Source organism: Sciurus vulgaris (assembly GCF_902686455.1).
Source record: "Sciurus vulgaris genome assembly, chromosome: 18".
Lineage (NCBI taxonomy): Eukaryota > Metazoa > Chordata > Mammalia > Rodentia > Sciuridae > Sciurus > Sciurus vulgaris.
The window spans coordinates 1,762,685-1,779,337 of NC_136479.1; the positions used below are offsets into that span (position 1 = coordinate 1,762,685).

The window sequence follows — 16,653 nt, forward strand, 5'->3', positions numbered from 1 at the left end:
CCCCCGCACCGGGCCCTTCCCCCAGACGCCCCCTCCCCACGTGCGGGCGCGCGGGTCCGGCCCAGCTTCTGCGGACCGCCGGGGCCGGGGGCACTGTCAGGGGCTGGGGTCGGCGGCGACGGGGTTGGCTGTGGAGCCCCGACGCGACGGCGGCGCGAGGCTGAGCCTGGGAGAGGTTTCCGGAGGCTGCGGGACCCAAAGGGGAGGGACTCGGAGGCAGTGAGCGGGCGGGGACCCGGGCACCCGTGGCACCGGAGCCGACCCGCCAGAGGCTGTCAGACGTTTCTGGCCCGCGGTTCCCGTGGGAGGTGTCGAGGGATTGTGAAGAGGAATCTCCCAATAATGAATTCGGTGTCAGGGAACCCGCACCCCCTCCCCCAACTACACCTTCTTCCCCGGCAGCCTCTGGCTCCTTCCTCCACAAACAATGCAGGGCGACAAGCCTCCCCTTCGGACAGCCGAAGGGAGACCCTCGGCTCTCCCAGCCCCTGCACCTTATCCACCACGAAGAGGGCTTAAACCTCCCATCCCCAGCAGTGCGGGGGTCACGGCCCTGCCCAGCATCAACCTGAGCCTGGCCCAAGCCTGCTTACTCCGCTGCTGCAGCAGGACAGCCAGGCAGGACAGTAGCTTCTGACAGGTGCTGGTGGAACCCCCCCCCCCCCACCAGGGGTCCACCCTTCCCACCTCCTGCCTGAAGGCCAGATCAGCCCTGGGCCTCAGGCTTTCTCGTTGCTGCCATGTCTGCAGCATTGTAGACACAGGTCAGTTGGAGCCTGGGACCTGACCTAGGCTGAGTTTCCTCATCTGCAGGGAGAGGCAGATCAGCACCCCAAACCAGGGTGTTGGGAGAATGTGGTGAGGGTCGCATATGTGAAGCATGGCCTGATGCCTATCTCCCTGTGGTCCTGGGCCATCAGGCAGGCCCAGGAGGGTGGCCTGAGGGTGGGGAAGGAGAAGCAACAGGACCAGGGAGCCCCATGATCACAACATTCCCTAATGATGTCTCCCATGAAGTTTAAGGAGCAGGCCTGTGTGTGGCATGCGCTGGGCTCCCACAGGGGCCCCTAATTGCAAAGGCCTTTCTTCCTGCCTGCCACCTTTGATAATGACCAATTCCTTGGTACCTGCCAGGTCAGGTGCTGTGCTGGCCTCTTCATAGATGGGGGTTAGATTTATTGTCCCCATTTTACAGATGAAGAAACTGAGGTTCAAAGAAGCTAGTGCCCCACCTGAGGTCCCAGAGTCTTAAGGTCATGAGTCTGGGCTTCGAATCCATATTGGTTCCTGGACTTGTCCCAGTTCTTCCTCTTACTATTTTTGTGATCCTGAGCTGGTCATTTTGTCTTCCTGAGTCTCTGTTTGCTCTCTAGGTTAATTCAGGGTTAACTGTGATGCTGTCCACACAGCTGTTCATACAGCACTCAGTAAGTGCTCAGCAAACGGCTGTTGCGTGCAGTGTGAAGTTCTTAAGCCTCCCTGCCTGGGCCGCCTGGGGAATTGTATGTGATTCATCTTCGTGTGCTCAGTGCCTAGCATTCAGGAAGCATTACAAAAAAAAAAAAAAAAAAAAAAAAAAAAAAAGAATACGACATGGGCTGGGGTTGTAGCTCAGAGGTAGAGAGCTTGCCTAGCATGTGTGAAGCCCTGGGTTTGATCCTCAGCACCACATAAAGATAAACAAAATAAAGGTATTATGTCCATCTAGAACTAAAAAAAATTTTTTTAAATACAACATACAAATTAGAAAACTGTGCATTCTACTGTCATGTATAACCAATCAGAACAAATTTTAAAAATTAATAAAAAAAGAAAAAATGAGATGACAGTTATCCTCATTACTTTTACTGTTGCACTTTGGGCTTGTTAAGGTAAACCCCAATGCCTGACATTTGCAGGGCCTGGGACAAAACCAAACATGGGCCCACTCACCCAATATCTGAATATTTAAATATTATAACTCACACTAGAAGCATGTTAAATAAAATATATTCTGTTCTCCTTCATCATGACCTGAAAGGCCAAATTTAAATCTGAATTCAGAATTTTTGGATTCCTTTGGGGGAATGGATTCGTCCCTGCCTGCAGCTGCCCCACTCCTGTCCTCTGCCCAGCTCCAGCACCACCCACACCACACAGAAGGCACTCCTGAGTACCCTGCTGTGTGGCCCACCTTCAGGAGGGCAGAACAAGCAAGAGGGCTGTACAGATTCTGGGAGTGGGCTGGGCCCTTTGGGTCAGGGAATCCCAGGATCCCAAGTACGTGGTACATTCTGTATGGTCTAGAAGGAGTACCTGGGTTCCAGGTGGTCTATTGCTCAAGACCCCAGAGATTCCTAAGCCTACAGGGTGAAATGTAGCAGGAGGAGGGCCAGGGCCTTCCCCTACTAGGTAAGGCAGAGCCCAGGAGGGGTCCAGAAGCCCCAGATCAGATAATGCTAACTAGTGACCTTGGACAAGTTCCTCAGTTGCTTCCTCTGTAAAATGGGACGGCATTTCTGCCTGTAGCTCAGGACTGATGGGAAGGTCCACGTGGGAACAGAGATGTGCACCTGCCTGGGGTACCCTCAGTTTGAGGATGAGGGCAGCAGAGTAGGCAGCCACTCTGGTTGGAAGATGAGGATGCAGAGGTGTGGGACTCAGGCAGTCCTCCAGGAAGTCAGGCCTCTGAGGAGGATCCTGGGAGGAGGGGCCGCTGAGCCAGCAGAACTGCTGAAGCTCGGTCTAGAGCAGAGCTGGTAGCAGCTTCGCTGCAGCCTGGGCTGGCCTCCTTCCTGGATGCATGGCTGCCATAGGCCAGCCCACAGCCCCTGCCTCTATCCCTGGCCATGTACCGGCCCAGGTTTTCCCTGGTGTCCCTTCTGCCCCCAGAGCCTTATTGCCTGGCTCATGATGGGCAAAAGGGCTGGCAAATGTGCCTTCCCCATGGACTTCTGAAAGCATGCAGCATATGTCAGCTGCACAGTTCTTGTCACTCTTGTGGATGCCACCTCTGCAAAGTGCTGTGCTAGTGCCTGGGACCTCAAGAAGCTCAACAACCATGTGCCCTAGCCCCACTCCTGCCCAGCAGAGATGCTGGAGCTGCTCAGACAGGTTGGGGGCCCTGTCAGCTACTCCTAGGTTTGGACCCTTGTAGCCTTCCTGGCCCTCAGCCCCTGTTCCACCAGAGCCCCACAAAAAAGGCAACAGCTCAGGGCCTGGCGTCAGGGGACTCCACATACCTCTGGTCACACTTTCCCTAAGCCCACTTCTCCCTTCTGCTCTTAGGCTCCATTGTGGTCTACACTGCCCCACATGTCCATTCAATGCTGGACCAAAAGCCCTTCTGTCCTTGCCTTCCACTCCAAGAACTCACCTGCTTGAGTTGTCTCCACCTGCTGTGGAGCTGCCTCTGGGAAGCTCATTTCTTCTTCAAGAGGAAGATAAGCAGGACATATGAGGTGCAAGGGCTGCCTTGGGGAACAATCTCCCTAGACAGAAAGGGTGAGGTCAGGGGAATGCTGGGTTGGGCAGGATAGGGTCTGACCAGGATCTGGATGAAACCTGGGCTCCACCACCTTCCAGCTATACACTTTCAACTGCAATATTACATCTCCGCATTTCAGTTCCCTTTTCTCCAAATGGGGGTGCATCCTCCTCAGGAGAGTCATTATAAGGATTTAAAAGACTCTTCATGAGCTAGTAAGGTGGTGCACGCCTGTAAGCCCAGAAAATCAGGAGGCTAACACAGGAAGATTGCAAGTTCAAGGCCAGCCTCAGCAATTCAGGAAGATTGTCTGGGGATGTAGCTCAGTGGTAGAGTACACCAGTTTCAATCCCCAGCACCACACACACACACACACACACACACACACACACACACACACACTGCAAGGAAAAAAAAAAGACTCATCAGTTTTGGTGATTCCTCAAAAAGTTGAACATAGAATAAACACATGACCCAGCAATTCCACTCTTGGAATATCTCCAACAGAAGTGAAGCACATATGCAAATGGGTGATTGTATATGAACATTCATAGCAGCACTCTTCACAATAATCAAATAGGAGGAAATAACCCACATGTCTGTATCAATAAAATCTGGCCCATCCACACAATGGAATATTATTCAGCCACAGAAAGGAATAAAGCCCTGACACACTACAACATGAATGAACCTTGAAAACCATGCTGAGTGAGAGAAACCAGCTGTGAAAGGCTATAAGTTGCATGATTCCATTGATTTGAAATGTGTAGAACAGACACAGAGATAGAAAGTGGATTAGGGTTGCCAGGGGCTGGGGTTGGGGCAGGAGGACAGGAATAACTGCTTGGTAGATGTGTATCTCCTTTGGGGATGGTAGAAGTAGTGGATGCACAATGTCATCAGCGAACTAAATCACTGAAGGGTTCCCTTTATTTATTTTTGAGACACGGTCTTGCTCTGCTGCCCAGGCTGGGCTTAAACCCCTCCAGCTTCAGTCTTCCACCTCAGCCTCCTGAGTAGCTGGGACTGTAGGCATGTATCACTGTGCCTGAATGAATGTTCACTTTATTTTTATTTATTTATTTATTTTTGGGTACTGGAGATTGAACTCAGGGGCACTCGACCACTGAGCCACATCCTCAGCCCTATTTCGTATTTTATTTAGAGACAGGGTCTCCTGAGTTGCTTAGTGCCTCGCTTTTGCTGAGGCTGGTTTTAAACTCACGATCCTCCTGCCTCAGCCTCCTGGGCCGCTGGGATTACAGGCATGGGCCCCATGCCCTGCTTGGACTGTTCACTTTAAATGGTTTCACACCAATTAAAACAAAAACACCCAGCATGAAGTCCCACATAGAACAAACCCTCAAAGTAAGGGTAAAGGTGCCAAAGCTGAAGAGTGGGCAGGTAAATGGGTGGAGGGAGAAACATCCTAGGCAGAGGCACGGGATGCAAATGAAGGTGTGGCCAAGTGAGAGGCTTTTTGTTTTGTGACCTGGGAGAGGAGAGACCAGGAAGCCACAGGGAGGAGCCAGGTCTTAGAGCCTGCAGGGTACCAGGGACCCCTGATGGCTCTGTGGGGTGGTAAGGCCAGACTGGTTTGTAAAAGACTGCTCTGCAGTGCAAACGTGGATGCTGGCTGGGCACAGGTGGCTGGCCCACACTTGTAAGTTTAAGCCAACCTCAGCAACGTAGCAAGGCCCTAAGCAACTTAGCAAGACCCCATCTCAAAATGAAAAATAAAAAGGGCTGGGGAGGTGGCTCAGTGTTAAGTGCCTCTGGGTTCAAACCCTGGTACAAAAACGAAATGTGGGTGTGTGAAGTGAAGAAGTTCGTTACAGGGGGGTGTGGTGACAAAGCAGAGGACAGAGGTCAGCAGGAGATAAAACCAATAGCCGGATGGGCATGGTGGCACACAACTGTAATCCCAGTTACTTGTGAGACTGAGGCAGGAGGACCGCAAGTTCAAGGCCAGCCTGGGCCACTTAGCAAGATCCTATCTCAAAATAAAATAAAAGAAAGGGCTGGGGATGTTGCTCAGTAGTAGAACATTAACGAGCCCTGAGTTCAACACAACAGTGGTTGAAGGGAAGTGAGAGGGTGAGGGTCTGGATGGCACCCAGCAGTGACATGAATGGGCACTGTTCACAGAAGGGCAAACAGTGAGGAATTGCCTTGGCCATAGAAGGTGATGTCCTCCATGTGGCTTATGAGGGGCTGGGTTTGTTTATTTATTTATGTATTTATTTATTGGTACTGGGGATTGAATCCAGGGGCCCTTTAGCCTAAGCTACTTCTTCAGCCCTTCTTATTTTGAGTCAGGCTGGCCTTGAATTTGTGATCTTCCTGCCTCAGCCTCCTGAGTCACTGGGATCATAGGTGCCACTGCACCGGACAAGGGGCCACGTTTAACAGAAAGATGAAAGTGTTTTGAGGGCTGAGGTTCCAGAAGCTATGAGAACTGGAGATGGGATGGAAAGAGCCCACAGCAATGATGGCACTGGAAGCCATGGAGTTGGTGGCTGTGAGCCCCCAGGAATTGTGTGTTACAAAGAGATTTCTGGAGGGTACCAGTCTCTGCAAGAAGGCAGAGAAAGAGATTCGGTGCCAGGGCATTAAGCAAGGAAATGGGAGATTTTCAGGCACGATGCTGTCAACCACTGACAGACATGTCAGAAGGTGGAAGAAAAAGTATCCATTGGACTTGGCAAAGTGTGCCAGCTGCTGACCTTGAGGAATTTTCATTGGAGAGCTGGGGGTAAAGTTGAGGAATGAGGGGGAGGCAGGGAAGTGGACCTAGCAAGAGGGTGAGGGCAGTTCTTTGAAGGAGAGAGTAGCAGCTATAAGGAGAGAATGTGGGGATTGTTAAAAGACTAGAGGGTAGGAAGTAGAGGAGGTGGGGGAGGCATTAGAAAGAAGGGTTCTTAGAACCCAGGGCCTGGATGGATGTGCCAGGGACTTGGCAATGGTCAAAGGGCCAGATCCACCTGCTCTGTGGGCGGAGGAAGAGGGGGTTGCAGCCAAGTCCACAAGTGTGGTGGGAAGAAACCCTAGGGAGCCTGTTTCAAGGGTTGAGGCCACGTGCTTGGGTTCAGAAGGCTGGAATGGATAAGCAAATATGAGGGTCTGCAATTGTAAAGGGATCCCTGGGCTGAGCCAGGTGCGCCAAGACTCAGAAATGGGGTTGCATAGGTCTGAAAGATCCTGGACTAGAGCTGCCAGTTCTAACAAATAAAACTACAGAACACCCAGTTACATTTGAGTTTGTATAAGCAAGTAATTTTTTGGTTTAACTATATCCCACTCAATGTTTGGGATATATTTACAATAAAAAAGTTATTGGTTGCTTATCTGAAATTCAAGTTCTGTAATTTGTCTGGCAATCCCAGCCTGGAATGGTAGAGCAGGGGGTCGGGGAGGACATGGGGACCGTGTGACCCTGCCTGGGTCCCAGGGGGGCGGGGTGCCGAGTGAGCCTGAGGTCTGAGACGCGACTGGTATGTGCTCAGCGCCTAGCTTCTCTTGGAGTCCCCGCCCCAGAACTTTGGTCTCGTCCTCTCCCCCTATCGTGCCCATGGTCTCGCCCAGAAGACTCATCGATATCTCTACGCTCCGCCCAGGCCTCTATCGACTCGCTCCGGCTCCCCTCACCGTCCTGGACCACGGTAGAAGGCGGAGGGCGTGTAAGGTACGGAGGTCGTGGGACGAGGGCCGGGAACCGGCTTCTGGGTGGCTAGGAGGGCGCGGACGGGGGACGCTGGCCAGCAGGAGGAAGCCAGGACAGTCGGAACATAGGGGAGCTTGGGGGTTCCAACGGCCAGCGCCCCCTCCCATCAGGTCCGGCCGCCGGCCAGCTACGCATGCGCAGCGCTGGTCTTTCTCTGACCTGCCCACCGCCTGCGCGTGCGCGGTCCGCCCCTGCGGCAGAGGTGCCCAGCGTGACTGCCCCCTGCCGGCCGCGGTCTGCTTGGCGTCCCCGCTGGTCTCGCCCGCTGACCGTGCATCCCTGAACCTGTATGAGCCAGTTTCCCAGTCCTTAAAGTCGGAATAATACATATCTGAGTTCTGAGTGGACGTGTCATCTGTTTAGTACGCAGAGAGTATCTCCTAAATACTTCATCTCTGTCTCCCCTCCAGATGCTCTGACCTTTGCTCCTTGCCTGTCAGCTCTCTGGCCCTGTGCAGGCTACATTCTACCCAGCAGTTGCACCATGAACACCTCCCCAGGCACAGTGGGCAGTGACCCGGTCATCTTGGCTACCGCGGGCTATGACCACACTGTGCGGTTCTGGCAGGCCCACAGTGGAATCTGTACTCGCACTGTGCAGCACCAGGACTCCGTATCCTCCACCTGGGTGCTGGGCAGGGTGGTGCTGGGCTGGATAACCAGGTGGGGATGATGGCCTGGGGTGGGAAGTAGGCGGCAGTCTAAGCCAGGTGGTGGAGGCCTCAAAACCCCTAGCCTCAGGGTTCCCTTCTCATCATCCTCCTTAACACACTCAGCAGGTGAATGCGCTGGAGATCACCCCAGATCGCAGCATGATTGCTGCTGCAGGTACCTGTGATTCTTGACCTCTGACCCCTGACCTCTAGCAGGTCAACCTGGGCATAGCCATTCTTCAGTTAAGCCTGTGTCCCTAGGTTACCAGCACATCCGCATGTATGATCTCAACTCCAATAACCCCAATCCCATCATCAGCTATGACGGAGTCAATAAGAACATAGCATCTGTGGGCTTCCATGAGGACGGCCGCTGGATGTACACAGGCGGGGAGGACTGCACAGCCCGAATCTGGGACCTCAGGTGTCGGGTGCTAGGCAGGAGGGACCCAGTGCCCAAGGGTGAGGGGGGGCCAGGTCGAGGGACCATCTTTGGGTAGAGTAGATTCTCTCCAAGTAGAGGCTGATCCAGGGGTGTTTGTGTGGGTGATTTATGGAGGGAAGGAGAAAAGCCGGTTGGAGGGAATTGCATCCATGAGGTAGCCCTGCCTTGAGGACAGGGGCCAGGCTTCATTTCCCTGTCAGTCACTCATGTCAGGCTACTGCCTGGAGTGAAAGACCAAACCTCACAAGTGTTCTCTACAAGGTAGCTCCCATCAGCAAGGGGACAAGAGAGGGCATCTGGTGGGGTATCAACAGCATCCACCAGAGACAGCGTGTGACCTCATCCCCACAGGTCTCGGAACCTGCAGTGTCAGCGGATCTTCCAGGTGAATGCGCCCATTAACTGCGTGTGCCTGCATCCCAACCAGGTGAGGGATTACTCATGGGGCTGGGCATCCAGGGACTTTGGAGGGTAAGGGTCCTGCCACACCTCATCTCCCCTGACCCCCAGGCAGAGCTCATCGTGGGTGACCAGAGCGGCGCTATCCACATCTGGGACCTGAAAACAGATCACAATGAGCAGCTGATCCCTGAGCCTGAGGTCTCCATCACATCTGCCCACATTGACCCTGATGCTAGCTACATGGCAGCAGTCAATAGCACTGTGAGTCGGGGGTGAATACAGAGGCAGGGGCAGCTCAGCACCCGTTCCCTTATCCCCAGCAGATGGGTTCATTCCCCCGTGTTCCTCAGGCCCCTCCCCTGCAGCTTCTAACACCCATGCAGCCTCCAAAACCATGAACCTGGGTACCATTTTTGATGTCCCCCTCATTGCCTGCCATAGCCCTCTCAGGCCAGGTTCCTTAGCCTCCAGCAGAATCTAAGACTGACCCCTTCCTTCTTTTCTCCTTGTCACCTCCTGGTCAGAGTCTCCTGATGCTGTTAGTCTCTCTGTGGCTTCCCTTCCTCTTCTCTGACTTCCCTTGGTCCCCTGATCCATTCTCCCTCAGCCACAGAGAGTTTTTCAGCTTACCAGTTAGACCCCAAGACACCCCTACTCCTGCCAGTGGAATGCTGTGGTTTGGTCTTGCTCTCCAGTCTCATTCTCTCCCTTAACTTCACTTAGATTCCAGTGTGTCACTTGTCCCATATCCCAGGCTTCCCTCCTCACAGCCTTGGCCTATTGCACTCTCTGAATACTTTACTCTACTTTCCTTCTACATATCTCCATTGGCTGGCAGCCACGGTGTATGTGAGTCCTTGGCCAGCATGGCCTCCTACACTTGACGGGATGGACATGGCCCCTTTTGAGGCAGGCCTCCCAGGGCAGGACTCAAGGTGCCAGCCTGCATGCCCTGGCCCAGATCCCTCTGTATGTTGGCTCCTAGTGTTGGTGGACCCTGGGTTCAGGTCTAGCACTCAGGGTGTTGTCCTCTGAGACAGGGTTTTAAGTGACTGACTGCCTTCCTACCCTATAGGGAAACTGTTATGTCTGGAATCTGACAGGGGGCATTGGTGATGAAGTGACCCAGCTCATCCCCAAGACCAAGATCCCAGCTCATACACGCTATGCCCTGCAGTGCCGCTTCAGCCCTGACTCCACGTGCGTGTAGGACCTGGTAGCCCAGGAGGGGATCTGTGGACAGTTGGGGGCGTGACGGGTCTGGCCTAATGCATGGCAGGGGGTTCAGGATGAGGATGGCTATTGTATGACATCCCACGCTCTGAACCCACCCTAGGCTCCTTGCTACTTGCTCAGCTGACCAGACGTGCAAGATTTGGAGGACATCCAACTTCTCCCTGATGACAGAGCTCAGCATCAAGAGCAGCAACCCTGGGGAGTCGTCCCGAGGTTGGATGTGGGGCTGTGCCTTCTCCGGAGACTCTCAGTACATTGTTACAGGTGAGCCTCGCCCTCCTGCTTTGGCCTCCAGAATGGCTCATGGCTGCTGCCGCTCCTCTGCCTTAGGCCATCCTGGCCTGAGCTTTTGCCTAATCCCTCCTTGCAGCTTCCTCTGACAACCTGGCCCGGCTCTGGTGTGTGGAGACTGGAGAGATCAAGAGAGAGTATGGCGGCCACCAGAAAGCTGTTGTCTGTTTGGCATTCAATGACAGTGTGCTGGGCTAGGCTGTACCCCTCGGGATCACAGGCAGCAACTGAGCAGTTGGGACTGCCTGGTGCAGTGGCTTTAGCTGGATGGACCTATATAGAACTCAGGTCAGAGTGAAACTCTTGAGACTAGCCTTTGCCCACCAGGCTAGCTGGACCTGACTGGGCTAGTCCTCCCTCTTTGCAGGCCTCTCCTGTGGAGCTCTCTCTGCTCAGCTGCTTATCAGGAGGCCCACTGAGTCAGGCCATACATGCCTGGCTGGAAGAGCCTACACTCCCTTCAGAAAGGTTGGACCTCTGGGGTTTAGAGCTTCTGAGGGGACCCAAGCTAGTGCTCACCTGCAAGTCACGTTCTTCCTCCCACTCCCTGCCCTTGTTCAGGTCCCGAGGACCCAGAGAACACCACCATGGCCAGGTGGAAGAGTTTATTAGTCCTGCCAGCAGCTGCCCTCTAGGTGCTGGTGACATAGCCAGATTGCTAGCCTGTGGGAACAGGGGAAGCCTATGGGGCAATGGCCAGGCTGGACCAGACAGAGGGCTTAGTCTGGGAGGTAATAAAAGCAGACAGACACACAGATGTTGCTTGGGAAGCAGATGTCGATGCAGAGATAGATTAGCCGCTGCTTCTGGGGCCCTGGGTGGGAGGGAGACTCATGAATTTCCAAAGGGCTCCTACCCAGTTCTGTGGACTGTCCTGTGGGAGTCACACAACCTGCCCCAACTTACCCTTGGCTTGACGTGCCCAGTAGATGGGGGTCTTTGCACAGAGGTGCTGCACTGAAGCCCCCACCTGGGCAGGGTCCACGGTGTGGCTCCCAAACACTGCCAGCAGCTCCTGGGCATGGTGGGTGTCATGATCTGGGCTGAGGGGCCCTTGGGCCTGCAGAAAGGCTGTGGTGGGCTATGGTATGGGTGTTTCTCTGCTCCTGGCTGGGCGGGGCCCTCGCATCCCACACCCACCTGGTGGCCCCACCTTCTACTCTTGTCAGCAGCCTCAGCTAAGGGAAGATAGAGCTTTCTGTTTCCCTGAAACCAGAGCCCCAGCTGGGCCACACACAGGACCCTTTGTCTGGCCCCTGGCCTGGTGGTGGAGCCATGCTCACCCTGGAGGTGTTCAGCAGCAGCTGCAGGGTCTCCCGATCTCGGGCCTCCATCAGGCGGAGGAAGCAGGCCCGATGCTCTGCAGGGCGGTAACAGATGCAGCCCTGGGGAGGCAGGTGGGTGAGGCTGGGCTACCCCAGCACCTGTGGATTGATCCCCTCCCCACCCACTCACGCTTTGTCCGTCGAACAGCACTGCCCAGCTGTGGTTGCTCTGAGGTGGAGTCACTATAATGGTTGCCATGTTGTGGGCCATGTCCACGATGGTGGTTTGATTGGACCAGGGAACGTGGGGGCTTGGGAAGGTCAGTCGGAGCATCTGCAATGGCTGCAAATGGGAAGTGGGAGTTCAGCTAGGCAGTCCAAGCAGCCCCACAGGCCACCAGCCTTGGGCTGCAGCATTTCAACCCTCTGGTCCTCTGCTGCAAGGCCACTGTTAGGGTTTACTTTGGGTCCTGGCTCCACTGGAGGACCAGCCTCCCTGCCCCCTTCCCACTGCCCTAGTCCCTGGGCCTAAGGTGGCGCTCACCTTGGAAGGGCTATGAGCAAACCCAAGAAGCCCTCCGGCCACAGCCCCTGCAGTGGCCAGTGCCAGCAGCAGCAACAGCAGGCCTGCAGTTCTCCAGCCCCAGTGGCAGGGCTTGGTCTTCACCTGGGAGCATATTGCAGTCAGTGGGGCTATTGGGTTAGAGACCAGGGAGCCTATTTGCTTAGGGAAGGGTCATGGTGGGGTGGGTGGTGGTACTTCATCCCCTGTCCAGGGCATCCCCAGGTCTTTGTCCCAGGAATGGTAGAGGCACTTACCTCAGCAGGGCCAGGCCTGGGCCTCTCTGTGTGGCTGCTCCCTTGCTCCATGCTGCAGCCCCTGCTGACAATGCACTGATTGTCTGCAGCCCCTTGGAGGAGTTGGCCCAGGAAAACTCAGGATGCCTGATGAGCCAAACAACTGTACCCTCCCCTCCTGACCCCACTGCCTCCTCCCCAGCTCAGTATCTGATGTCCTGGTCAAGGCCAGGACAGCCCCCTCTCCCACTGGGGATGCCAGTCATCAGGCCTGGCTCTTGACACCTAGCCTGTACCGTAAGAACGTAAGATCTGAAGGCCTCAGTGGGAACCCAGCCCAGGCCCAGCCAAGTGATTGTCTGGTTTGAACAGATTTAATGTTTGTGTGTCTTTTAAGAGTCTGTGTCCAGTCTCAGTTACCTCCAGACTCCCAGCAGTGGGCATAGTAGCTGGCACTCATGGAGCCATCAATAAATGCCTGTTCATTACCACTATACCATTGGGTACTGCCTCTTCCCTCCCGGTGCACCCGCAGCAGCTTCCCAGTCCCTTCCAGTACCACACAGGGCTGTGGCATCCTTAGGTGCAGATTGGCAGTCTACTGGAGGTCAGGTGTGTGCCCCAGGGTGACTTCTGTTTGCTCACTGCCCTGGTCCTAGTCTGTCTCTTCATCCTTGTGATGCTTGGTAACTCGGCTGTGTGTTTTCACCTGTTTCATCCTTTGGCGCAGTCCTGCTCTGGTTTTGTACCCTGCTTTTCCTGATCCTCAGAACCTGTTCTGTAACAGGCCTGAAATGGGGTGGGGCTGCAGTGGTCAGTGTTCCAGCTCTGGAAGGCTCTGGAATTGGAATCCCAGCCTGGCCTTCTCCTTTCAGACCTCCCATCCTGCTCCCACCTGCAGCAAGACAGCTGCTACCTTGGGGTTGCTACAAAGGTGAGAGGAAGGAAGACCCAGTCAGTGTGGGTTTGAGAGTTTAATGTGCATTTGCGTTCACACAGTGCAAGGGGCCAGAGATGGGGTGCACACAGGCTCCTGGGCTGGTGGAAGAGGGAGGTGTTGCTGGCTGCCACACCTGCCACGTGCTCCTGGTGTGGGTAACAACGCCCTGATAGGCCTGCTCAATATCCAGACCCACCTTGAGCCGACCTCGCAGAGCCAACGTCAGCACCACCAACCTCACAGGCATGGCTGCTCTCCTTTTGCCTTGTGGCATGGTCCCAACCCCAGCCACACTGGCCAGGAGCAGCTGCAGGGGTGGAATACCCTTTATTGCTCTGAGAACTTGGTGAACAGGTGAAGGAGTACTGTGACCATGAGGCTGGGAGAGAAGCCACTGGGTGCAGGGCAAAGCACCAGGAAGGAGTCAGCTGAAAGGAACAGCTTCCCAGGCTCTACCCTGCAAATGCTGCTGAGTCTGCTCAGCAGGCTGCTAAAGGTCAGCAAGCCTAAGGAACAGACAGAAAAGGTCAGAGCCCCTGTCAAGAACCCCTGGCTGGCTGGTGGGCTCTGACAGTCTTTCCACTGGCTATCAACAAGGGAATCCAGGACCAAGATAGGTGGTTTCATGGGCCACTGATATCTAACCCCCACCCAGACCCAGAGAACAGAAAAACAGGAAGAGACTGGAGTTGAGATTGGAGTCTGTAAAAGGAATTCTGTTCTGGGGGACCTCTTCCCTCCCCCGCCGAAAGCGTGCCCCAGGCAACAGGCAGTCCTTGGCTAATACATGCCGTTAGCTATGCTGCTGCTATGGAGTCTTCAGTGGGATTTTCTCTATGAGACAGAGCACAGCTATTAATCCACACACTTATCTTAAATTTTTAGTTCCACCAATTGACAAAGTTGTTCACAAGTTGGAAAAAAAAAAAAATATTATTTTGGTACCCGTGCTGCTCTGAGTTCCTTGCAGAGCAGCCCAGAGTGCAGTGAAGACATCCACGCCCACTTCGCCCCTCATTCCCCAATGCACTCAGTCTGAGTCACCTGGGTTTAAAATGCACACTTGAGACAGCCGAGGTTTAGCTGGGCTGAGTTTACAGAACTGGGCAGTTGTATATGAGGAGCCGCAGCCCTGGGCATCTGAAATGGAACAAACAATTGTGACATCAAAGTGGTTTTCAAGGAAGCAGGGGAGGGTGGAAGGCAGCAAGGGCAACACCCCACACCCCAACAGGGTGACACCATTTGGGAGCAGCCCCCTCCACTCCTGCCTTGCAGGTGAGGAGCTGGAACACAGCAGCTGCTCCTCTGCTGCATGGCCATGCAGGATGAGGGTTGGAAGGCCTTGTCCATTCTGCACAAATGTTTCACAACAGTCACAATAATCAGCCCCATTACCCCTCTGCCCTTCAAGGGGGCTTAATCCCTGAATAAATTTTTCTGTCAAAATACATGACACACACTCCTAGACCTGCCTCAGTATCAGCAGGGCCTGAAGTTACCTGAATCCTGGACAGATGCTATGCCTGCCCTTGCCAATACATCCAAGGCCCAGGACCCATCCCCACAATGCCCTCAAAGATTAAAAGTGCATCTTAAAATAAGCATCTGTAAACAACACTGCCCCCCCCCCCCAACATTTACTTACAAAGCTAACAAACACCTTTGCTTAACTCCAATCACACTGTGTCACCTCGCTGAGCGGATGCCCAGGCCCCACCTATTAATTTGGTTAAGTGATTTTCAATTTTTTTTTTTATTCTGGAGATTAAAGACACTAATCTTTAACCTTGAAGGGCGGGCAGGAGGTCGGCTATGCTGTCAACATAGAAGTCAGGGACCATTTTCTTCTTAGACACGCAGTCACTTTCCTGATTATTCTTCACATCCTCTAGCGTGGAGACTCCTGTGAGGGTCAGGATGGTCTTCAAGCCACAGGTGACGCCCAGGAGGATATCTGTGTCCAGACGGTCCCCCACCATGACGGTGCGTTCGGGGTTGATGCCGTACTCCTGGGACACGCAGTCGAAGATGAAGCGACTGGGCTTTCCGATGATGTCGGCCTGACGCTGGGCGGCCATCTCCACCGCTCGAACCAGGCAGCCAGTACCTGCGGGGCAGAAGGAGGGAAGGGCCGCGGGGTCAGAGGGCGGGGAGGGGCCGCAGCCCGCCCTCTGGCCTCCCGCCCCGGGGCGCACGGACCCGCGATGAAGTGGCCTTTCTCCAAGGGGAGCCGGTTGTCCATGTTGGTGCCCACGAGCAGGCAGCCGGGCTGCTGCAGGTAGCGCACGGCCTTCGTGAGCTTCATGTAGCTGAAGTGCGGGTCGAAGCCCACCACGACAGCGCCCACGTCCGCCTCCAGCGGCGCGGCCAGCCAGTCGGCCGGGCCTTCGCCCCGCAGTGGTTCGGGCCCCACGCCCACGCTGGCGACGCCCACGGCCTCCAGCTCCGCGGCCAGGGCCGGGCTGCCCAGCACGTAGGCCTTGGGGGCCGGCGCGCCGGCCAAGCGCTGGCGCAGGTAGAGCGCGGTGCAGTAGGCCGTGCCGAAGACCTCCAGGCCCGCGCCGGGCCCCGCCGGGCCCCCGAAGCCCAGGCGCTGCAGCTTCTCGGCGTAGGCCGCGCGCGTCTTGCTGCTGTTGTTGGTGATGAAGCCCAGGCGCTTGCCGCGGGCCCGCAGCGCCCTCAGGGTCTCGGGCGCGCCGGGCACCGCCGTCTCGCCGCGCCACAGCACGCCGTCGCAGTCGAACAGCAGCGTGTCCACGTCGGCCAGCAGCGCCTGGGCCCGCTCGGCGCTCAGTCGTACGCAGCGGGCGTCGTCGCCGCTGGCCTCCGCCTTCGCCATGGCCGCTCGCCGCCGCCCGCCGCCGTCACCGGCCGCCGCCGCCGCAGCCACCGGCCGCTCCTTGCAGCCGCCCGCCGTGGCGTCCGCCCCGCCCCCGGCGCGCTCATTGGCCCCGCGTCTCGCGCGTGCCGCCCATTGGCCGCTGCCTGCGCCAATCCGTCCCCGCCTTCCGCGGGCTGAGGGAGCTCGGCTCCAACCGCCGCGAGCAGACGCGGAGAGGGGGCAGGCCATTGGCTATGGGACCTGGGGCGCACTGGTGATTGGCTGGCGGGGCGCCAACCGGTATTCGGAGTAGAGCGCTCGCTGAGGAGACGCTGCGGTCCGAGAGCGGCGCAACACGTAAGGCCGCTGCTCATTGGCAGCCGCAGGGCAGCTCGCCCATTGGAGGCGGGTGGTCAGCCTAGGTGACGGAGGCCCTTGATTGAGGGACCCCAGGCCAGGCCGGCTGCTGATTGGCTGGCTGGTCTTGCGGTCTTGCGGGCAGGCTCTCCGCAGGAGCGTGGTGGGCGGGGCCGCAGTCCCCCGGAGGTCGGAGTCACGGCCGCAAGTCTGTGGTCCTGTAGCCGACACGCTCTGGACACGGCGTAGGCG

General features: G+C 55.8%; 3 protein-coding genes across 6 annotated transcripts; 1 reads left to right on the forward strand and 2 right to left on the reverse strand.

Moving 5' to 3' along the window:
- The first annotated feature begins 7,016 nt into the window (after nt 1–7,016).
- On the forward strand, nt 7,017–10,972 carry MLST8 (MTOR associated protein, LST8 homolog). 3 transcript variants are annotated; one of them, XM_079120358.1, is made up of 9 exons: nt 7,017–7,151; nt 7,601–7,803; nt 7,967–8,018; nt 8,105–8,267; nt 8,640–8,715; nt 8,799–8,951; nt 9,766–9,890; nt 10,027–10,190; nt 10,297–10,972. In XM_079120358.1, exons 2-9 carry the CDS (start codon nt 7,675–7,677, stop codon nt 10,413–10,415), a joined length of 981 nt encoding a protein of 326 aa, XP_078976484.1. In that variant the 5' UTR covers nt 7,017–7,151; nt 7,601–7,674; the 3' UTR covers nt 10,416–10,972. The 3 variants fall into 3 exon arrangements, with proteins under 3 accessions (XP_078976484.1, XP_078976485.1, XP_078976486.1); XM_079120359.1 differs by having other exon boundaries at nt 7,970–8,018; XM_079120360.1 differs by lacking the exon at nt 8,799–8,951.
- BRICD5 (BRICHOS domain containing 5) lies at nt 10,894–13,099 on the reverse strand. The gene is made up of 6 exons (XM_079120400.1): nt 12,302–13,099; nt 12,027–12,149; nt 11,673–11,825; nt 11,501–11,602; nt 11,124–11,277; nt 10,894–11,031 (listed from the first exon to the last, which is right to left on the reverse strand). Exons 1-6 carry the CDS (start codon nt 12,350–12,352, stop codon nt 10,937–10,939), a joined length of 678 nt encoding a protein of 225 aa, XP_078976526.1. The 5' UTR covers nt 12,353–13,099; the 3' UTR covers nt 10,894–10,936.
- Nucleotides 13,100–13,239: 140 nt separating this feature from the next.
- Nucleotides 13,240–16,157, reverse strand: PGP (phosphoglycolate phosphatase). Of its 2 annotated transcripts, XM_079120344.1 has the most exons (3): nt 15,423–16,157; nt 15,010–15,330; nt 13,240–14,360 (listed from the first exon to the last, which is right to left on the reverse strand). In XM_079120344.1, the coding sequence occupies exons 1-3, from the start codon at nt 16,060–16,062 to the stop codon at nt 14,251–14,253; spliced, it is 1,071 nt and encodes a 356-aa protein (XP_078976470.1). In that variant the 5' UTR covers nt 16,063–16,157; the 3' UTR covers nt 13,240–14,250. The 2 variants fall into 2 exon arrangements, with proteins under 2 accessions (XP_078976470.1, XP_078976469.1); XM_079120343.1 differs by having other exon boundaries at nt 13,240–15,330; nt 15,423–16,112.
- Between the last annotated feature and the right edge of the window lie 496 nt (nt 16,158–16,653).